This window comes from Salmo salar, chromosome 04 (genome assembly GCF_965601325.2).
Source record: "Salmo salar chromosome 04, fSalSal1, whole genome shotgun sequence".
Lineage (NCBI taxonomy): Eukaryota > Metazoa > Chordata > Actinopteri > Salmoniformes > Salmonidae > Salmo > Salmo salar.
In genome coordinates, this window is record NC_138294.1 from 68,112,917 (window position 1) to 68,137,535 (window position 24,619).

The 24,619-nt window shown below is 41.0% G+C and overlaps 1 protein-coding gene across 11 annotated transcripts in view; it reads right to left on the reverse strand.

Moving 5' to 3' along the window:
* LOC106603640 (neural cell adhesion molecule 1) overlaps nt 1–24,619 on the reverse strand; it is a 305,941-nt gene that overhangs the window by 58,405 nt on the left and 222,917 nt on the right. For all 11 annotated transcript variants that reach the window (XM_045717229.2, XM_045717231.2, XM_045717233.2 and 8 more), the window contains exons 2-8: nt 12,947–13,021; nt 12,010–12,219; nt 11,406–11,549; nt 9,879–10,016; nt 9,380–9,497; nt 4,736–4,896; nt 3,901–4,043 (exon numbers count right to left, since the gene is read on the reverse strand). In XM_045717229.2, coding sequence (XP_045573185.1) covers nt 3,901–4,043; nt 4,736–4,896; nt 9,380–9,497; nt 9,879–10,016; nt 11,406–11,549; nt 12,010–12,219; nt 12,947–13,021 — 989 coding nt within the window. The remainder of the gene's footprint in view (nt 1–3,900; nt 4,044–4,735; nt 4,897–9,379; nt 9,498–9,878; nt 10,017–11,405; nt 11,550–12,009; nt 12,220–12,946; nt 13,022–24,619) is intronic.

Genomic DNA, 24,619 nt, shown 5'->3' on the forward strand with positions numbered 1-24,619 from the left:
GATGCCACATTATACTAGGTATTGTGAATATACTGTGTGTATATACAGTCCCAGTCAAAAGTTTGGACACACCTACTCATTCCAGGGATTTTTGTTATTTTTACTATTGTCTACATTGTAGAATAACAGTGAAGACATCAACACTATGAAATAACACATATGGAATCATGTAGTAACCAAAAAAATGTTAAACAAATCAAAATATATTTTAGATTTGAGAATCTTTAAAGTAGCCACCCTTTGCCTTGATGATAGTTTTGCATACTCTTGGCAATCTATCAACCAGCTTCATGAGGTAGTCACCTGGAATGCATTTCAATTAACAGGTGTGCCTTGTTAAAAGTTAATTTGTGGAATTTCTTTCCTTCTTAATGCATTTGAGCCAATCAGTTGTATTGTGACAAGGTAGGGGTGGTATAGAGAAGATAGCCCTATGTCCATATTATGGCAAGACCAGCTCAAATAAGTAAAGAGAAACGACAGTCCATCATTACTTTAAGACATGAAGGTCAGTCAATGGGGAAAATTTCAAGAACTTTTACATTTTCTTCAAGTGCAGTGAAAAAACCATCAAGCGCTATGATGAAACTGGCTCTCATGAGGACCGCCACTGGAAAGGAAGACCCAGAGTTACCTCTGCTGCAGAAGGCCAGCATCCCGGAGTCGCCTCTTCAAAGTCGATGTTGAGACTGGTGTTTTGTGGGTACTATTTAATGAAGCTACCAGTTGAGGACTTGTGAGGAGTTTGTTTCTCAAACTAGACACTCTAATGTACTTGTCCTCTTGCTCAGTTGTGCACCCGGGCCTCCCACTCCTCTTTCTATTCTGGTTAGAGCCAGTTTGCGCTGTTCTGTGAAGGGAGCAGTACACAGTGTTGTACGAGATCTTCAGTTTCTTGGCAATTTCTTGCATGGAATAGCCTTCATTTCTCAGAACAAGAATAGACTGACGAGTTTCAGAAGAAAGCTCTTTGTTTCTGAACATTTTGAGCCTGTAATCGAACCCACAAATGCTGATGCTCCAGATACTCAACTAGTCTAAAGAAGGCCAGTTTTATTGCTTCTTTAATCAGAACAACAGTTTTCAGCTGTGCTAACATAATTGCAAAAGGGTTTTCTAATGATCAATTAACCTTTTAAAATGATAAACTTGGATTAGCTAACACAACCTGCCATTGGAACACAGGAGTGATGGTTGCTGATAATGGGCCTCGGTACGCCTATGTAGATATTCCATAAAAAATCTGCCATTTCCAGCTACAATAGTCATTTACAATTTGATGTTATTTTAATGTACAAAAATGTGCTTTTCTTTCAAAATCAAGGACATTTCTAAGTGACCCCAAACTTTTTAACGGTAGTGTATCTAAATAAGGTTTTTGTTGAATTGAATACATTTTAGAATAAGGCTGTAATGTAACAAAGTGGAAAAAGTCAAGGGGTCTGAATACTTTCCGAAGGCTCTGTATATATGACTATATACATCACCAAAGATCTTGTTTATTCCAATAGCAAATATGAATCAAATATTCTCTTTGCACTTTCTGATGTAAAGCAACGCACCACATTGTTGTCTCACAGAGAATTATTCATGTACTTTTGAAGTACTTTGGAAACTTTCCCCCTCAGACTCATATCTTACGGTGTAAAAACACCATAAATAGTAAGATTCTCTGTGGAGAAACATGCTTTGAGATGCTGTACAAGAAGCAGAGAGCTAGTTTTCAAAGTTTTATTCCAGGGATAATTACTGACATACGGTGTAGTGAATAAACCAGGTCGCTTATAAATGAAAAGGTAATTATAAAGTGCTTATAATATCTAAACACCACTTGAACTAGAAGGAAACATTATCTCTCTCAACTGACTAATCCAGCACACTTTTCTTACACAACTCACAATCAGAATCGAACACTAAAATAGGCTTGAAATTAGGTTCTTTGCCTTTACTCTAAATGCAGAACAGCGATAATGCCTTTGAATCTGACATCCTTGCACGATAGGAATATACACAGAGGTGGGCTATTCATATATACAGTAGATGGTGTGTAATATATCATATCATTCTGCTGAGAGCTCCTGTTCTCCTTTTAGGAGGACAGGAGCATAATGCTGGTGGTGACAGAGATGCATAACCGCATGTAGATACACACGCACAATCTGGAATCAAATCTGCCCTTTGAAGAAAATGCTAATGCTGCTCAGTGTCCTTAAGATAAAGCATAGTCTTAGTCACAAATAGTTTTAGAAATACCTTGACTTGTCAAATGCATCGGGTGCCTATGTAAACATCCACATTTTTTAAAGTAAAGAAACAAGGTACAAACTATACTGAACGGGATACACTGACCTAGGGATTGAGTGAGTGGATAAAAAAATATATATAAAAAAATACAACTTTACTCTGAGTCCACATATAAATCCTATTTCTTTCTTTTATAAAATGCTTTCTGCTCCAATCAATCCAATGCACACACATGCCCCTTCCGAAGTGCTAATAATTAGTAAGTGTGCTGTTAGCAACACAGAGTGGAACTGCAGAGGTGCAAAGAGACTAAAGTAATTGCAGGGGAATTTGATAAGCCTCTATCCTAGTAAGAGAGATAGAGAGAGAAAAAGAGCAAAGCAGAGGAAGAGTGTGAAAGTGAGAGTAAAAGTGAAAGTGTAAAGTGGGAAAAGAGTTTCTGCCCTTGGCTGAATATTGATAAGAGCTGTTAGCAGTTGTCGATAGATATTGTTTGATTGCGTTTGGATGAGAAAACATTAAATGATGCTTAACAACTGATGTGGAATTTCTAATTACATTTGTCTGGGTGAAATATGCTGAGAGATGCAGCTGCACCTGGGGTTCAGCGATCGCTGATGTTGCTGCATTTCTTTCATTGTTTGAGTAAAGCTACAGTATAACTTGGAATGGCTGGTTGTAAAGGGATATGAAAGTGTTCTAGTGGAGCGTCAGATAGAACCAGCCCTGAAACACATGCCTCCAAATGAACACTGGGTAGAGGATGAAAGAGGTGGGGGGAATTGAGTGTAATCTATGATTCACAGTGACCATGTTTGCATCAAAGTGTCGAACCCTAATGAGATCAGAAGTTATGGGGTTGTCACGTCCTGACCCTTGGAAGAGGTCATTTTCCATACCAGAGTGGTCAGGGCGTGACAGGTGGTTGTTTTGGGTGGTTTTGGGTTTTCTGTTTATATGTGGGCTTTTTCTAGATTTCTATTTCTATGTTTTGTTTTCTATGTTTTGGCCGGGTATGGTTTCCAATCAGAGGCAGGTGTCTATCGTTGTCTCTGATTGGAAGCCATACTTAGGCAGCCTGTTTTTCTTTTGGGTTTTGTGGGTAGTTGTTTTCCGTTTTGTCAGGTTACCTCACGGAACTGTTGGCTGTCGTTTTTGTTATTTTGGTTTGTGTTTTCATTAATAAAGGAAATATGAGCACTTTACACGCTGTGCCTTGGTCCCCTTTCGACGACCCTTGTGTCAGGGGTCAAAAAGTGACAGGGATTTTTTTAGCGGATGACAGGACTTGCATCAGCTCGAATCAATCAGGGTTTTATTTTTTTTATTTTTCATGTATATGGAGTTGCATTACCTGACCATCTGAATATCATACCTGGTAAATTCTGTTTAGAGGCTCCTTTAGAGGAAGAAACCATGCATGAAACCACCAGGACAGACTAGTACATGTCCACTGGCTATTACTGTTGGACTTGCTCAATGGGACTTTTGAAAGGCGTTTGGTATAATACCATGGATGAAATGGAGCTGTGCTTGCTTTTAAGTTTTTATATCAATATTCAGTTGGCAGTAGTTGGCACTCTGATTGACACATCCTGTCCACCACAGCTCGGGCCCCTGGTTCCATGCCCGTCCCTGGTCCCCAGACACCAGTACCTGCTCTCCCTCTGTGAAGAACCTCCGGCCAAAGCTCCAGGTGATGGTGGGGGTGGGGTCTCCAGAGGCCTCACAGGTCAGGGTGATCTGCTCCTCCAGCTCTGATGCAGTCTGATTGTCCAGGTAGGTGATCTTGGGTTGCACTAGAGAAAAATAAAAAAAATACAATAAATTGATGGATGCCAATGGAATATACACTGAGTGTAGAAAACATTAGGAACACCTGCTCTTTTCATGACAGACAGACCAGGTGAATCCAGGTGAAAGCTATGAGCTCTTATTGATGTCACTGGTTAAATCCACTTCAAATCAGTGTAGCTGAAGGGGAGGAGATAGGTTAAATAATGATTTTTAATCCTTGAGACAATTAAGACATGGATTGTGTATGTGTACCATTCAAAGGGTAAATGGGCAATACAAAAGATTTAAGTAAATTTGAACGGGGAATGGTAGTAGGTGCCAGGTGCACCGATTTGAGTGTGTCAAGAACAATAACGCTGCTGTGTTTTTCCCGCTCAACAGTTTCCCATGTGTATCAAGAATTGTCCACCACTCAAAGGACATCCAGCCAACTTGACAACTGTGAGAAGCATTGGAGTCAACATGGGCCAGCATCCCTGTGGAACGCCTTTGACACCATACAGAGTCCATGCCACGGCGAATTGAGGCTGTTCTGAGGGCAAAAGGGGGTGCAACTCAATATTAGGAAGGTGTTCCTAATGTTATGTGTATTGCTTGTATGCACATCGCTATAGTAAAACCAAGAAAAACATTTCAAAAGCACAAAAACGCAACGTTCTTTTACTGCAGTTAATGGGAATCATTTTACTCTTACCGAACACATTCAAGCTGACTTCCTCCTCCTTCTCCCCAGCCTTGTTCCGGGCGATGCATGTGTAATCTCCTTCATCCACTTTCTTGACATCTTTTATTATCAGCTCCGAGCCGTCGTCATTCAAGCTGTATTTATCGTCCGATTCAAGGACAATGTTGTTACTGAGGGGGGAGAGGCAGAAACACAGTTCACATCACAGACTTTTGTCTCCACAACATGAAGCTAAAAATAGTCCTCTTCAGTCTGTGACTAAGATCGGTTTGGGGGCTTTATCAAAAAGTTGAGCAGTGGGTAAACAAAAACCTTGGCTCAGAACCGTAAGTCTTTGAAGTGTCGGACCAGATCTCCACGTCAGAAATCGTACACAAAGCTTTTTTTACTTCTTTCTCTGGCTCTGCACCGTAACTATATCATGGCTGTTTTACAAAGGGACTACATCCATAAGATGGTGATAGACTGTATGATGTCAAGTTAAGGAATTTTTCGGCACCCTTGAATGAGCACTCTTTGAACCACGACATGCCTGAGCTTTCCTTGAACTCGAAATCAGACGTGCATTCACTGGGTTTGGACTGCAGTCCTTCATCTGTATGCTTGTAGGAGCTTCAATCCTGAAGCGTTCTCCAAGGGATACCAAATGACAGGCCTATCAGCGGCCCATGAAATAGATGACAAATGGTGGGAGCTGCTGGCCCCCCTCCAGACACCCGACCCCACTTTTCTCCTTCCTCCTCCGGCGAGGCCAAGCCCTGATCGGATGTGTCTCCTCATCCTCCTATCCTTCTCACTCATTTAAACTCCAAGAAAAACTAGAGAAACACTACAGTAACTCTGTAGTGTTGGAATTCTTCCCCCGCTATACTAGTTGTGTCAACAACAGCTATGCTAAGTATAGATCAAACAAGAGAGCTTTGGCCATCTTCAAGGAATTAGATAAATGGAATTCATACCGTTGACCCATTTCTTCTTTTATTATGAGAATGCTTACCTGTTGTTTACAAAAAAAAAAAAACATTAACTTCGATCTCCCCAACCAGCTTATAAAGCGCTGCATCACTGCCTGGTACGGCAACTGCTCGACCTCCGACCGCAAGGCAGTACAGATGGTCGTGCGTACGGCCCAGTACATCCTACCATCCAGGACCTCTATATCAGGAGGTGTCAGAGGAAGGCCCTAAAAATTGTCAAAGACTCCAGCCATCCTAGTCATAGACTGTTCTCTCTGCTACCGCATGGCAAGTGGTATCGGAGCGCCAAGTCTAGGTCTCAAAGGCTTCTTAACAGCTTCTACCCCCAAGCCATAAGACTCTTGAACAGCTAATCAAATGGCTACTCAGACTATTTTCATTGTCCCCCCCTCTTTTACGCTGCTGCTACTCTCTGTTTATTATCTAGGCATACTCTCTGTTAATTATCTAGTCACTTTAACTCTACCTACATGTAAATATTACCTCAAATACATTGACTAACCTGTGCCCCCGCACATTGACTCTGTACCGGTACCCCCTGTACACCCCCGTTGAGGCTCTGCGTCTCAACCACGCCCTGTGCAATTGGATCCTGGACCTCCTGACGGGCCGCCCCAAGGTGGTGAAGGTAGCAAACAACACCTCCACTTCGCTGATCCTCAACACTGGGGCCCCACAAGGGTGCGTGCTCAGCCCCCTCCTGAACTCATTGTTCACCTATGACTGTGGCCATGCAGATGACACAACAGTAGTGGGCTTGATTACAAACAATCAGACAGCCTACAGGGAGGTGAGGGCACTCGGAGAGTGGTGTCAGAAAAACAACCTCTCACTCAATGTCAACAAAACAAAGGAGATGATCGTGGACTTCAGGAAACAGCAGAGGGAGCACCCCCTATCCACATCGATGGAACAGCAGTGGACAAACTGAAATGGTCCACCCACACAGACAGTGTGGTGAAGAAGGCGGAACAGCGCCTCTTCAACCTCAGGAGGCTGGAGACATTTGGCTTGTCACCTAAAACCCTCACAAACTTTTACAGATGTACAATTGAGAGCATCCTGTCGGGCTGTATCACTGCCTGGTACGGCAACTGCACCGCCAACGCATCACCGGGGGCAAACTACCTGCCCTCCAGGACACCTACAGCACCCGATGTCACATGAAGGCTAAAAAGATCATTAAGGATAACAACCACCCGAGCCACTGCATGTTCACCCCGTTACCATCCAGAAGGCGAGGTCAGTACAGGTGCATCAAAGCTGGGACCGAGAGACTGAAAAACAGCTTATATCCCAAGGCCATCAGACTGTTAAACAGCTATCACTAACACAGAGAGGCTACTGCCTACATACAGACTTGAAATCATTTGCCACTTTAATACATGGATCACTAGTCACTTTAATAATGCCATTTTAATAATGTTTAGCTATCTTGCATTACTCATCCCATATGTATATACTGTATTTTATACTAGAGGTCGACCGATTAATCAATGACGGCCTAGGAACGGGGGTTAACTGCTATGTTCAGGGGCAGAACAACAGATTTTTACCTTGTCACCTCGGAGATTCGTTTTTGCAACCTTCCGCCAACGCTCTAACCACCTGCCTTACATTGCACTCCACGAGGAGCCTGCGTGGCAGGCTGACTACCTGTTACGCGAGGGCAGCAAGAAGCCAAGGTAAGTTGCTAGCTAGCATTAAACTTATCTTATAAAAAACTAGCAATCTTAACATAATCACTAGTTAACTACACATGGTTGATGATATTACTAATTTATCTAACGTGTCCTGCGTTGCATATAATTGATGCAGTGCCTGTTAATTTCTCATCGAATCACAGCCTACTTTGACAAACGGGTGATGATTTAACAAGCGCATTTGCGAAAAAAGCACTGTCGTTGCACCAATGTACCTAACCATAAACATCAATGCCTTTCTTTAAAATCAATACACAAGTATATATTTTTAAACCTGCATATTTAGTTAATATTGCCTGCTAACATTAATTTCTTTTAACTAGGGGAGTTGTGTCACTTCCCTTGCGTTCCGTGCAAGCAGTCAGGGTATATACAGCAGTTTGGGCCGCCTGGCTCATTGCGAACTGTGAAGTCCATTTATTCCTAACAAAGGCCGTAACTAATTTGCCAGAATTGTACATAATTATGACATAACATTGAAGGTTGTGCAATGTAATAGGAATATTTAGACTTAGGGATGCCACCCGTTAGATAAAATACGGAACGGTTCCGTATTTCACTGAAATAATAAACGTTTCATTTTCGAAATGATAGTTTCCGGATTCGACCATGTTAATGACCAAAGGCTCGTATTTCTGTGTGTTATTATGTTATAATTAAGTCTATGATTTGATAGAGCAGTCTGACTGAGCGATGGTAGGCAGCAGCAGGCTCGTAAGCATTCATTCAAACAGCACCTTCGTGCGTTTGCCAGCAGCTCTTAGCAATTCTTCAAGCATTGCGCTGTTTATGACTTCAAGCCTATCAACCCCAGAGATTAGGCTGGTGTAACCGATGTGAAATGCCTAGCTAGTTGGCCGGGTGCGCGCTAATAGCGTTTCAAACGTCACTCGCTCTGAGACTTGGGAGTGGTTGTTCCCCTTGCTCTACATGGGTAACGCTGCTTCGAGGGTGGCTGTTGTCGATGTGTTCCTTGTTCGAGCCCAGGTAGGAGCGAGGAGAGGGACGGAAGCTATACTGTTACACTGGCAATACTAAAGTGCCTATAAGAACATCCAATAGTCAAAGGTATATGAAATACAAATCGTATAGAGAGAAATAGTCCTATAATAACTACAACCTAAAACTTCTTACCTGGGAATATTGAAGACTCATGTTAAAAGGAACCACCAGCTTTCATATGTTCTCATGTTCTGAGCAAGGAACTTAAACGTTAGCTTTTTTACATGGCACATATTGCATTTTTACTTTCTTCTCCAACACTTTGTTGTTGCATTATTTAAACCAAATTGAACATGTTTCATTATTTATTTGAGGCTAAATTGATAGTATTTATGTATTATATTAAGTTAAAATAAGTGTTGATTCAGTATTGTTGTAATTGTCATTATTACCCCCCCCCCCCCCCCCAAAAGAAATAAAAATAATAATAACAATAATAATTCGGCCGATTAATCGGTATCGGCTTTTTTGGTCCTCGGTATCGATGTTGAAAAATCATAAATCGGTCGACCTCTACTTTATACCATCTATTGCATCTTGCCTATGCCACTCTGTCATTGCCCATCCATATATTTATATGCATATATTCTTATTCCATTCCTTTACTTAGATTTGTGTGTATTAGGTAGTTCTTGTGGAATTGTTAGATTACATGTTATATATTTCTGCACTGTCGGAACTAGAAGCATAAGCATTTCTCTACACTTGCAATAACATTTGCTAACCATGTGTGTGTGACCAATAAAAATGTATTTGATTTGATATAGCCTCACTACTGTTATTTTACTGCTGCTCTTTAATTATTTGTTACTTATCTATTTTTCACTTAACACTTATTTTTCTTGAAACCGCACTGTTGGTTAAGGGCTTGTAAGAAAGCATTGCACTGTAAGGTTTACTACACCTGTTGTATTCGGCGCATGTGACAGATAACATTTGATTTGAAAGACAAGAGAGTCGGTGTGACTTACCGGGCCCAGGTGACTGTGGGTTCAGGGAAGCCGTCAGCGTCACAGGCCAGCATCACAGACTGGTTGATGTCAGCCGTGGCATTCACCTCCGACTGCCTGGTGCGGATGCTAGGTAGCACTGAAACACAGACATACAGTAGATATAAGCATTATTCAAAGATACAGAGGTCATACGTGAGTAGGAAATTAATTATACTAATATGATACTAAGATAAGACATTGTAAGGGTGTTAAATGCTTCAAACAAGTCTTAAAATGCTTTATAATCAGATCATGATGCCCTATACTGGTTGGCTTTAAGTATGATAGGAGAAAATAAATGTTACTGTAAGCTTGTTACAGGATTGTTATTTTTTTAAATTCTGTAATGGTGTTCATAATAGCACAGTATTGGATCTATAACTACACTATATTCTAAGTGTGCTCAGATCCAAATCCCAGGGTGAGAGCATAGGCTGAGAAAGAGGGGGTAGGTTGAGAGGGAGGATGTGGTACTCACCGTTGACGATGACCTTGATGATCTTCAGGTCAATCTCTCCCCTGGCCATAACACGAGCCTCACAGGTGTACGCCCCTTCATCCGTTTTCTTGATGCCTCGAATCTGGAGGTGGTTGTTGCCCATGATCTTAAATCGAACTGTGAACAATCGCAAGAAAAGGAAAGAGAGAAGGCTCAATCATCATTAATAACGGGTGATGCAGGTTTAACACTAGGCAACATGGGAAGACATACATACAATGAGACTTCAGGAGGCGTGGTCTGAGTTACAGAGGAATGCTGCATTTGCCCCCTCCCAGCAGCAATATTACAATGTAAATAATAATAGTCATGAGTTATACATAGGTGTGGAGGGAAGATGATCTTTAGAACCACATGATACAGTCAATAACTCGCCACCAGAAAAACTAGTGACATATAGACTCATCAAAAGAAAGCTTTACCATCCCTCCACTGGAAAAATGTTAATTTACATACAGTATGTTCATTGTTTCAATGTTTACTTAGATAATTAAGTGCTGTACTATTCACCGTGAGATTTCGTTACATTGCTCAACAGAGCATTGCCATAGCATTGTGCCTCTTATTCTATATCCTTTATATCCATACTGCAGTAAATGTGGTGAAACATGGACCATGTAAACATACAGACGCTGAAAGCAACTACTACTACTACTTGAATTGCATTGTCAAAGCTCTACTATGTAAATATTCTATGAATTCGCTTTACTCTGTAAGTTCAAACATCTGGCAGCCAGCGTAGAAATATTGTATCGCAACTGTGTTAAGTCAACCCTCTTCTGAAGTGGTGCCAGATGTAGATCTGGTTTAGTGAATCTGTATTTGGGCAAAAGCTTTGAATTCATTAACCAGACTTTTTAAATAGCTCTCTCTGAGCTGTGAAACACATATTACCATGAAAAAGACATGTACTTTGAGCTATAAGCACATGCAGCTTTGATATTGAAAAAGTTAACTGGAGCAATGTGGAAAATTGTATTTACATAAGCAGTATGGGTTTCAGTCTGGGCTACAATTAGTGGTTTTCTAGTGAAAAACACATCCCTGTCCAGGGTCCAAGAAAACGCCACACACCAGAGCGCTGTGGTCACCCTGAGCCTCCCAGTGGTTGCCAGAGGGAGGGGTCCTCTAAGGTTAGAATAGTGCAGTCCGGAGAAAAACTAAATCCTTCAGAATGCCTCTCTGACAGCATCCCACTCGACTTGACTAAATCATCTAAATATGAAGCCTTCAAATATCCTTTCACAACTGACTACCACCATTTTTCTTGATCTAGAAATATCCTGTTTCCTGTCCTCACTTCATCTATTATGTCGAAACACTCAAATTACCAAAAGGCAGGGAGGGCTGTGCTCTTAAGGAGAGAGCGAATGAATGGGGGGAGAATAAAAAAAGAGCTGGCAGATATAATGAAAGCAAACAAAAAAACAGGGGAAGTGGGGGTCTCCACGACTCTGGATAGTAGGCAACCCACACATTGGCACATCCATTGTGAACAAGCCTTACCGTCTTTTGTAACCTGGATCTTTGAGCCTTTGTGCTTCCAGATGATGCTGGCGGGAGGCGAGCTGACGACGTCACAGATGATGTCAGCGTCATCCCCTTCATTAAACTCCTGTGGGGAAGGGGCGTTCTTGAAGGTTATCTTTTCTGTAGGGGAGAAGAATAGAAGTCCACTGTCAACTGCATTTCCCGAACCAGTCAACAAACTTAATAGACCAACATGTTCTATGGTGAGTGCTCCCTTTGTTACCCAGTCTATGCATTTGTCATGGCATTCCACCTGTCCATGATGGAACATACTATACAGTTAGTGTAGTTGTATATTCTGTATACGCGGTTCTCTAAAATGGAGAGAAATAGTTGGATACCATTACAATGATACTAGGGCGAAGATACAATCAACAATACTGTATGAAGGAGGACAATTGAAGAAACCAAATATGCATAAAATATGCACAGACACTTAAATTACATTCTTCAAAATTACATTGTGCACGCCACATATGTACAGATAATACAGTAAGGGGATTTCATTTGGTGGTAATCCACTAAATTACAATTAATAATATCAACACTTTTCAAGGACTGAGTTTGAGAGGGAACTTACGGAAGATTTTCACGTTGACAGTGCCCTCAGACTCCTTGTCTGCATTTTTGGCCACACACTTGTAGACACCGGCATTGTCCACATCAGCATTGTAGATAGTGAGGGTGGACGAGGACTCGTCGTTGCGGTTCACGATGATGTCCTGTCTGTTCGGTAAGAGCTTCTCGCCGTTCGGGGCAAACCAATCAATGTCCTTTGCGTCTCCAACAACTGAGGAGGCAGAGTGGATGTGTGAGCAGAGTGCGAATGCACTGTTTATGTGTCTTCAGCAGTTAGTATGAATGATAACCAAACAGATAAGTATGTGCTGCCTTGCGAGGTGATGCTGCATCTGAGGTATGCATTATAGCTTTTTTGGCCTAGGTTAACGGGTTTCTCTGCTGTATGAAGTCCATCTTCATACCAATATGCACAAAAGGATAACTATTTTACATATTTGCTCAGATGATGTACTACCTGAAAAAAGACTGAAATAAAAACTCTGCCATTGATATTTTGAAAGAAGGGCAAAGCCAAGTCACATTTTCTGAAATCTTTCACTCCCTCATTCATAATGGAATAAAGAAGTGTTGAAGCAAACAGTATTTTGCTGACATCTTACTGCAAAAAAAGTACACAGCTATCTACAGTTCTTTTCATCTAAAGGAAACATTGTTAAAGTGAAATGTTCTCATCTTTGTTCCATGACATATTGAGCCTCTATTTTCTCTTTGCTATTCAACAACATGATGCTGGCCTGCAGAAGTCTGTCAGTAGTGGGGGGTAACTGACCACAGTTGCAGGTCAGCATCCCGGGAAACCCATGCTATTGCAGCCATGAGAACTGCTGTAGCACCTTCACTTTCTTTAGAGTTATTTTCTATATCAAGCTGTTAAAATACTGTAGCTATTTGGGAGTTTGCAGTTATGGAGGGGATGGTATCTGTACCACACCTACCTTCGCAGAGGAAGAATTTGGACTCCCCCACGCTGATCTCTCCTTGCATCGGTGTGATCTCCACCTGCAGGGAGGCTAGAAGAGAAAAACACAGACAGAGCAGGTCTCAGAACAGTTCAAGTCAAACTCTGCATTTTTACATCGTCCCAATACACTTTACACACAGCAGGTCCTATAACAGGCGTGACCAAGGGGAGAGGGACAGGATGACACAGCGGCAAAGCACAGTGAGACAAGGCATGGCACACTTTAATGCATCAACAGCTTGACTGAACATCTGCTGCTGATCAACCTAAGATGAGCCGTTTCCCACCCTTCACTTTTCAATATGATGCTGCATCTATGCCGTTAATTGGATTCAGTTAACAAAGAAGTATTTTATTATTTGCAGCCTCATTTTAGTAAAAGCAGTCACACAAAAAAACCCGGGGCAGACATAGTCGTAGAGTTGGTATGCTAAGTCAACAAATGAAAACACTCCACACCCAACATTCCCACATTGTAGCCGTATAGGCCACAGTAGCATGTATTTAGATAACAATGTGTTAATTGTTGGCGCTCTGGCAAGGTCCCAGCATTGCTAATGCATTAGGCAGCTCCCATCGGCTTTAGTGGGATTGTTAGTGAGGTTGGGATGATGGTAGGGGTGTGCGGGTAACATAATGAAATGTGGTGGAACAACACGTAGCCATGGCAACCACAAGTCCTGTCAAATCCACTTATTGAAAAACCTCTGTGTTGGATAGGCAGATTCTCTGACAAAATATGACAATTAGGCCCTGGCACTATCTTAAAGGACCATTAATTATATGCCTCTCAAACGTATTTTAGTTTTGAAATTACCCAGGCGTCCGGCGAGTCGATAAGATTTTATAATCGCACCTGACCGAGCTATCCCTGTGTTCTCACAATTTTTTCGTCTGACACAGTGTCCGCTCAGGAAGTGTAATGCCATAAATCAAAGCATATTAGCTTCCTAAAATGCTGCCGAATACATTTAATATTTCTGCATCAACTAAAGCGGGTGACAGAGATGAGATTTAGAATGTACCGGAGAGAAGCAGCTGGTGTTTGTTCTCTTCAGCTCTGCTGGATAAATTAAAGAGGAATCAACTTCCAACTTGGTGAGAGACAGGAGAGACATACTCCAAAGTTCAGGACAGCATAACTTAAAGATATACATCTTCTTAACCCAAGGTGTGCCTGGACAACGGCAGAAGAATCTTTCTTAAAAATTCTCCGATAAACGTTTCTCTTACCAAATCAGGTCTGGTACTCTCTCTGCCATGATCTGTGCCTCAAGAGCAGGGGTGAAAGTAGGCATGTCTGGTCCGGTACGGCATCCTGGCAAAATAAATAGTGGTAGCACACCATACCGTGGACACACCATACCCACCATTAGTGGGACTATCATTTGTTTCTCAACAGGACCATGACACAACACACCTCCAGGCTGTGTACGGGCTATTTGACCAAGAAGGAGAATGATGGCGCGCTGCATCAGATGACCTGGCCTCCTCATCACCCAACCTCAACCCAAATGAGATGGTTTGGGATGAGTTGGACCGCAGAGTGAAGGAAAAGCAGCCAGCAAGTGCTCAGCATATGTGGGAACTCCTTCAAGACTGTTGGAAAAACATTCCAGGTGAAGCTGGTTGAGAGAATGCCAAGAGTGTGCAAAGCTGTCATCAAGGCAAAGGGTGGCTACTTTGAAGAACCTAAAATATAAATATATATGTTTAACACTTTTTTTGTTTACTACATGATTCCATATGTGTTTTTATATAGTTTTGATGTCTTCACTATTATTCTATAATGTAGAAAATAGCAAAAAAAAACCTTGAATGAGTAGGTGTGTTCAAACTTTTGACTGGTACTGTATGTATACATACACATACATGTCTCTTTTAAATATATTTCCCTTTATTATTTTCCCCTAACCCTACCACCCCTCCCCTAATTGGAGTAAACTAATAGACAACAACACTTAGGCTTCTACTACCAGCTCATACATACTATATCAATTTTATGGACACAATGTATTTTACAATAGGTATCTTTTGTTTGTTTATAATTGAATCCTTCAGCTACTGTCAACGCCTCCTATCTCTCTGAAGTCCATCCAGTTTGATTTCTATTTTGTTAAATATTTTTAATAACTGTGCTGTTTCACAAAAGTTCTCAATCTACATACATTTTACGGACACAGTATATTTTACATTTATCTTGTTGTTTTTAATCCCACCCTTCAGCTCCACTCAACCCCTCCCATATACTTTTTATTAATCACAATATTATTTAATACATTTTGGTCTTTAATGCAGGGTCAACAGACAAGTTCCTTACTTTTCCTCCCTTCCACTTGCCTCTTCCATTTTTGTGCTAATGCTTCAATTAGTTGGTTGTAATTTTGGGTAGAGCTGACATTTCCATATATTTTTTAAATATTTTTTAGTATCAATTAGTATATTTGAGTTTAACCACAATATTGTTTGTATTATTAGTTCTGTCTTTTCTGGTGGATTAAATTGAAATTGCAACCAACTTTCTATGGCTTGTTTTAAAATTAGCGATATATTGGAGATTATTTCATTTTCAAATAACCAAAAGTTAGAGGTTTTAAATGGAAAAAGGCCATTCTTGAACAGGGGGTGGGACATTCTTACTAATCTGTTAGAGAACCAGTTCGGATTTAAATATAACTTTTATATAACTGATGCCTTTAGATAGAGGTCTAATGCTTTAATATTTAATAATTTCTGCCCTCTGAATTCACATTTATTATATAAATAGGCCCGTTTAATTTTGTCTGTCTTGCCGTTCCAAATAAAATTGAATATTTTTTGCTCATATAATTAAAGAAACTGGTTGCTAGGTGTAGGCAAGACCATTAGCAAATAGGTAAACTGGGATATGACTAAAGAGTTTTTTATTATTTTTATTTGATTGAATATCCGAAACATACAATATACTTGCAGTGAAGCCGCTCAACAACTACATCATACCAGTCATCCAACAGACTCAGAGCGACACACAGAAACATCCAGGGTCAATGTCCTGCTCAAGGGCACGTTGACAGATCTCCACCAGGCCAAAAAACGTGAACCCGAAACCTCCAAGATCCCCCCCCAATAGCTGTCCCTCAACCATTTGAGACCCCTACCACAGTCCCCCCCAAGAAGAAAAATTACAATTAATTCTATTCCCCACCCCCAAGAACCCCCCAATGCACCAACAAACAAGAGAATTAACTAAAGAGAAAAAAGAGAAAGACAGAAAACAGCAAACAATGCAAAAAAAATTACAAATAATAATACATTTAAAACAAAGGACATCAAGGACAACTAAAATCATAACAGCAATGCCAAATGTATATGTTTGTGTGCATGTCTGCCACTATTACATGTATGTGTGTGTTATTGTATGTGTTTATTTGAATGAGAGTGTGTGTGTATATGCATGTGTACAAACACCTGCACGGCATCAGCCTTAGGCAAACCGGCATTGGTTGTAAAAACACTGCCCCTCAGTGTCATTCAAACCTACTTTTTATTATGTTTTATTTTACTTTTATCTTTGACCATCATTCTATCTCTCGCACAGCAACTCCACTCCCACTTGTCTGCAATTCCACATCGCAACCCTCAGCTTCCCTCATCCCATCCCATCTATCTCTGCTGGCCACTCACTTCAGGTTTCTACGCAACAGATATCTTTCAAGTATGCTGTGATGTTTAACGTACAATTTCAATCTATCTAATCGAATAGAATCCACAGAAAGCGAGTTGAAGATAAATACTTTTACTAAGAGTATTAGTAATTGACTGACCCGGTCTCTCCAGATCTCCTAACAGTACTATTTCTAGGGTCCATTTTAGATCAATGCTTTGCATTTTCAGCCATTCCTGAACCTGAGACCAGAAACAGGCTACCTGAGGGCAATACCAAAATAAATGTTCTATTGATTCTGTATCCTCACAACAAAATCTGCAGAGCTTCGATGATTTTATGCCGCCAAATATTCAACATTTTGTTGGTGGCAAGAATTCTATATAATAATTTTAGCTGAAAAGCACGAAGTCTTGAATCTTGCATTGCTTTATATATCAACTCATACACCCTGTACCATGGAATCGGTGCATCAAAAATCTCTTCCCAAGTATTTTGCAATACGTATGGCACAGTTATCAACATACTGGTCCTCAAATGAAACTGGTATACTTTCCTATTTATTCCCCTGCCAGTTTTGATCCTTTATATTGGGCAGACAGACCAGTTCCCTACCTCCTCCCGCTGCCACCTGCCTCCTCCATTTTTGGGGTATTGCTGTAATCAATTGGTTGTACTCTTGGATTGAGCAGACCTTCCCGTACAATTGTGATAACTCCATGAAGGACATAACTCTACCATTCCAATTTCCAATATCATTTAAAAACAAAATACCCTTTTCAAACATCTTTCCCATAAATACAGGTATTTTATCAACCAGCACATTTGGATGGGATGGGACATAAACCCAACAACGTCAATAGCAAATTTCTCTAAAAAGAGGGAAAAAACATCACCAAATTCACTGAGAATACATTACATAGGATGAAGAAAAAATACTCATAGCCGCAACTCCATACTAGTGGTCAAACAGAGAACTGATACTATATACTCGTTGTTGGGGTGGGGTTGGTGTTGGGGGATACATGGGTGGCTTTTTACAATTTCTTTCGATCCCTCGTGTGTAATTTATTGTTAGAAAAAAGTTTGGTCCAAATTGAATGTTTGGTACTATATTTATTGACAATTATATGAATCTTATAAATGTAATAATTTCTCAAGAGATCAAATTATATTTCAACAAAATAAGTTCTCATTTACAACTGCGACCTGACCAAGATAAAGCAAAGCAGTGTGAAACAACAACAAAGAGTTACACATGGAATTAACAAACGTACAGTCAATAACACAATAGAAAAGTCTATATACAGTGTGTGCAAATGAGGTAAGATTAGGGAGGTAAGGCAATAAATAGGCCGTAGTGGCGGAGTAATTACAATTTAGCATTAACACTGGAGTGATAGATGTGCAGAAGATGATTGTGCAAGTAGAGATACTGGGGTGCAAAGGAGCAAAAACATTTTAAATAACAATACGGGGATGAGGTAGTAAGATGGGCTATTTACAGGTGGACTATGTACAGGTGCAATGATCTGTAAGCTGCTCTGACAGCTGATGCTTAATGTTAGTGAGGGAGATATAATGTTGCAGGAATGCTAATCTTATCTGTTTCTAACAACAGAAACGATTTCAGAACAATCTGAGATGGTGGATGTCGAAATCCTCTTTCTTGTGTTTTTGGGGTGGAACGACCCTCTCAGATATTTATATAAGCATTCATAGGTTTCATACGGTTTTTGGCTTCGATTTCAGTTCCAGACATCTAGATGATGATGCTGACAAAAAGAAAAGAATATTGCTTCGAAAGACTTACTGAAATCCAAACTATATCCCCCTGCAGAAGTCATAAAATCGATATTTTCCATAAACATTATCTGTGCTTTGTTAGATGGAAACACATCCTCAGAGGCAGTGAAAACAGAGCTGTCTAAAGCATGTTCGCACTGCTTTCTATGAGGTATCGTACAGGGACAACAATAACAGCTCTTATTCCGGCTCTCACCAAGTTGGGCATTGGCAAAACCTCACCACAAACACGAACTCTGAGGACAAAGACAACCGGTGAAAAACAAACCAAATGTATTTCAGGCTAATAGGGTAAAAATGATATTTTTATCGGTGTTCCAAACTGTTTAAAAGGAGGCTGAAACTCCAGAGTGAATACAGCAGAGTGAATACAACAACAGGGTAGTGTTTTAACCTCGTACACTTCCAACTGTCGACACAGCAAAAAGTGAGATGATGTGTCCTTTGCTGAGAGCATATAGGAAACAAATAAGCACACGAAACATACTGGGGCAGGAGATCGATAATCTTAATTACAACACAAATCCCAAACACTTCAGCCCTTACTGCTGCTGCCTGCTTCTGCTCCTGCTCGAATGTTCCAGCACATAGGGCCCAGAGCAAAGTCCCTGCACACCAAGCAATTCTGCCCGTAATTTAATGGAGAGATAACTCTAGCGCTTTATTCTGGGTATGCATTTCTGAACGATGACGGCCTAGAAAAAACTCCTAATAGAACATGCACACAGGCATGTGCTGTGCAAGTTGGAAACAGCTCATTGTTTGGAGCAGCAAGCAGATACGATAAGGTAGTTTATTGGACAGTTTTAAATGTCGAGGAAGCCAACTGAACATACACTACATTTACCAAAAGTATGTGGACACCTGCTCGTCGAGCATCTCATTCCAAAATCATGGGCATTAATATGGAGTCGATCCCCCCCTTTGCTGCTATAAAAGCCTCCACTCTTCTGGGAAGGCTTTCGACTATATGTTGGAACATTGCTGCGTGGACTTTCTTCCAATGAGCCACAAGAGCATAAGTGAGGTCGGGCACTGATGTTGGGAGACTAGGCCTTGCTCGCAGTCGGCGTTCCAATTCATCCCAAAGGTGTTCTATGAGGTTGAGGTCAGGGCTCTTTGCAGGCCAGTCAATTTCTTTCACACTGATCTCAATGAACCATTTCTGTATGGACCTTGATTAGTGCATGGAGGCACTGTCATCCTGAAACAAGAAAGGGCCTTCCCCAAACTGTTGCCACAAAGTTGAAAGCACAGAATCGTCTAGAATGTCATTGTATGCTGTACTGTTAAGATACCCCTTCACTGGAACTAACAGGCCTAGCCCGAACCATGAAAAAGAGCCCCAGACCATTATTCCTCCTCCACCAAACTTTACAGTTGGCATTACGCATTGGAGCAGGTAACGTTCTACTGGCATCCGCCAAACAAATATTCGCCGTCGGACTGCCAGATGGTGAAGTGTGATTCATCACTACAGAGAACGTGTTTCCACTGCTCCACAGCCCAATGGCGGCGAGCTTTACACCACTCCAGCCGACGCTTGGCATTGCGCATGGTGATCTTAGGCTTGTCTGTGGCTGCTCGGGCCATGGAAACCCATTTCATGAAGCTCCTGACGAACAGTTCTTGTGCTGATTTTTCTTCCAGAGGCAGTTTGGAACTCGGTAGTGAGTGTTGCAACCGAGGACAGACGATTTCTATGCGTTTCAGCACTCGGCGGCCCAGTTCTGTGAGCTTGTGTGGCCTACCACTTTGAGGCTGAGTCGTTGTTGCTCCTAGATATTTCCACTTCACAATAACAGCACTTACAGTTGACCTGAATTGTTCAAAAGGTGGCATCCTATGACGGTGCCACGTTGACAGTCACTGAGCTCTGCAGTAAAGCCATTCTATTGCCAATGTTTGTCTATGGAGATTGCATGGCTGTGTGCTCGATTTTATACACTTGTCAGCAACGAGTGTGGCTGAAATAGCTGAATCCCTAATTTGAAGGGGTGTCCACATACCCTTGTATATATAGGGTATCTCTATTGGGGCAAAGAGCAGACCTGAGACTGCCCATAAAAGTTTTCCTGACCAATTTATGTAAAAGCCATAACCTAATAGAACAAACATAACATCAAATCAAATGACATTTTATTGGTTGCATACACATATTTAGCAGACGTTATCATGGGTGTAGCGAAATGCTTGTGTTCCTAGCTCCAACAGTGATATCTAACAATTCACAACAATACACACAAATCTATATCTGCCCTCCACATTTTCATGTCACACATTAAACAAGAGTGGATAACTCAAATGTCAATTTGAAATGATTCAACTTCAATCAGAGAAATGTTCAACTGCTAATAGCTTATAATCAAACAGGGCTGTGTCTCCATTGTTAGAAATGTAGTCAGTATAGAAACTAGACCATAGGCTATGTTCCATTTAAAGTCTAATTTATTTATTTAATTTAACCTTTATTTAACTAAGCAAGTCAGTTAAGAACAAATTCTTATTTACAATGACGGCCTACCCTGGCCAAACCCTCCCCTAACCCAGACGACGCTGGGCCAATTGTGTGCCGCCCTATGGGACTCCCGTTCATGGCCGGTTGTGATACAGCCCGGGATTGTACCCGGGTCTGTAGTGACGCCTCTAGCACTGCGATGCAGTGCCTTAGACTGCTGCGCTACTCGGTATAAAGATGCAACTTCTCTATGGCACTCCGCATGTTACACTAGAGAATGTTACAAGCATAAAGCATTTGCACACTAGCCATTCCTGGAGATATATATTTAATTTTTTCATTCCATATACATTGGATAACAACCTTTCTACCTAGCTGAATGAGAACATTAATCTTGGGTAGCAAACGAACACAGGCCATACATTGAACCTGTAAATTCACATGAGCCCAAGTGTGCTTTTGCTCATAAATCACTTAGTATATTTTCACTGGAGACAGCCATATCGATTCATCATGAAAATAAAAGATCATCAAGGTTTTCATGTGAATCAACTCTGACGTAAAACAAACTCAAGATTTTCACACATCACTATTCAATTGAACTTCACCATTATTTCTACCTGTCATTCACTTATGGAACATTTGATGCAAGCCAAAATAATCAAGTCAGCACAGAAAATGAGCATGAGAGCAAGGGATTAACAACAATCCTCACGGTTGGAACACATGGTTGAAACTGACATTGAATTACTGTTAATGAATGGGGGAGGGGTGGATTTGGTTCATGATGTATGATGCAATTTGGCCTCAAGGTTTCAAATCTTCCTGGGGCAGCAGGTAGCCTAGTGGTTAGAGCGTTGGCCTTGTAACTGAAAGGTTGCCAGATTGAATCCCTGAGCTGACAATGTAAAAATTCTGCTCCTGAACAAGGCAGTTAACCCACTGTTCCTAGGCTGTCATTGAAAATAAGAATTTGTTCTAAACTGTCTTGCCTAGTTAAATAAAGATACAAAAATATATACATATATGACCTATTAACCTCTGCAAGACAGGTGGCACTGGTGTGTAAGCCAGAAACGTACAAACCAGAGACTGCAAATCTACCCTTATTACTTCAATATCTATGCTCTTATTTAGGGTTCTATGTGATTTAAGCCGCCCCGTGTCAGGTAAGTTCTTGTAAGAACTTTGAAGGCCCAAGATAAAAAATATTCCACCAGAAACAAACTTTTCTGACAGAGAATGTACTTTTGCACTGCTTTCAGGCGGGAACGTGGTGCTTTAGAATGCCATGCCAATCAGGCCACAATGCACTTATCAAAGAGCATGGACAATATCCTACGAAGACGCAGTCATTTCCAATCACAAGATGAAGGCCCCACAGACAAACACACACTGCCGCACATACGCATGCACACACACACACTCCTAGACAAAGTAAGGAGAGGCAGAGGATAGGCTCTAAGCCTGGGAGCATGCCTCTTTATGTCACTCCCTCGGTTTTCAGGTGCTCAGGGAGAGATTCTAATGTATGCTAAACCTCATGCACTTCCAAATTGTACATTTAGGTTCTCCACCTGGATGCTAAATAGACTGCTAAATTGACAGCATATCTACTTATCTGAATTGGTAATCTCCATTAATTATAGGTAAACTCTACTCACTGTCCATATTAGTTCCTCAGTATGCCTTTATACAGCAAATAGCAGATCCAACACCTGCTGCCAAGCGACCACTGCCAAGTTTGTCTACTTTGTACACAATATTTCTTCTTGTTCAAGTGCCCCTGCCTTGCAACATTTCATTAACGCACACATTTTCCTCAGTCATTTATTTGGCTGGAAGTAATGAAAAAGACCTTCAGCAGAGAATAGCACTCCCCCTTCAAATTCAACTCATTAAAAAAGCATGTTCTTAAGTGATATTAGTGATACACGTTTTCAATTACTTATAATCCTATTTGCTTAGAAGAAACAAAGTGGTGGGGGAGAGAACATTGAGAATGGGCAATCTTTTTTCCTTTATAAAAAAATGGGTGTCAAGTGCCAGGGGTGAGGGCCGCGTGGGGTGAAGGGGGGAAAGAGTGGCCCTCATTAAGGGGCCTCCCTGGCAGGGCTCAACCCAATCACATAATTGTCCGACTGTTCCACTTCCACTGTTCCTCTCCAACCAGGTGTGTGGGATGCGCCAACCATGCAGCAGCAACATGCAGTGTCCTTGGGCAAGACATGGAAGGGAGAAAAAAGAGCCAGCATTGATAATGGGGCTGGTAATGGTCTTACCCCGTTGACATTGTCTCACACAGCTTCAAACTGGCATAAAACGATGCCGCATCATTGGAAATTCCTTTCCCTCCAGTTTATTTTTGTTCGCTTGCCTAGTCATGCTTCTCTATTACCGGGTCCAACTGGGCACCCCACAAAAGAACAGGCTGTAAAAAGTAATAATGGTAGACTAGAGCATTGGAAAGAATGCTGACCGATCAATAGTCTACCACGATATAAACTGTCACGCTCATAAGGCAGCAATACATTTCTCCACTTGTACACTGTGTCAGTGCTGCTGGCACTATAGCTGCACTATTCCATTATAAACATGACAATGATGAGGAGAGGCACTATAGCCACAGATACAGCTAGCGATTCCCCTTCCATCCATCCACTCTGTAATCAGTTACGTTGCCAGCAAAAATATTGTAATCAGATTATAGATACTGTTGAAAAACAAGATTATCACTTTTTGGATTACTGTTCAATTTAGAAATGACGTTTGATTACTGTTGAATTTAGAAATGATGTTTGCAAAAAAAAATACATTATAACACCTTTCTGTTTTCTCAATGACGTTTGATTACTGTTGAATTTAGAAATGACATTTAATTACTGTTGAATTTAGAAATGACGTTTGATTACTGTTGAATTTAGAAATGACATTTGATTACTGTTGAATTTAGAAATGACATTTGATTACTGTTCAATTTAGAAATGACGTTTGATTACTGTTGAATTTAGAAATGACGTTTGATTACTGTTGAATTTAGAAATGACGTTTGATTACTGTTTAATTTAGAAATGACATTTGCGAGAGAAAAAAAACATTATGACACCTTTATGTTTTCTCAATGACATTCAATTCAGCATAGAAAAAAGGCGCTAGTTTAACTTTGTTCCTCCTGAGCGAGTCTGATCACAAGTCAGAGACCACTATGATGACACACCAAATGCATTTGATGGATCCTTTTTTGTCTTCTTCTAATGCCTCTTAAGGGGAAAGTCATCCAAAAGTAACTGAAAGTAATCAAATTACGTTACTGAGTTTGGGTAATCCAAAAGGTATGTTACCGATTAAAATTTTGCACAGGTAACTAGTAACTGTATCGGACTGCACTAAGAACGTAACCTAACCAACCCTGCACTTACACCTCTCTTGATGACAATTACATTCTAGGGCCCTCCTATTATCATCCTGCGAGCTCCCACAATGCACTACTGTCTGGCATTTTAGGGTTTCCCTCTTTCTATTTTACAGGAAGAAGTCGTCACAATGGAGGGACTGCCACAATGCTCTGTCTTCAGTGCAATTATTAGTGCGCTCATAACTTTGTGAGTGTTATACACGGCCCATCCAGACTACTTTCAGCGCCCGTCAGGCCTGACTAATTGCATCAAGGGCAAGAGCTGGTGGAGGGAGAAAGCACACCAATGGCAATCGTTTTCCCCTGTCAACGAGGTTTGCACAAT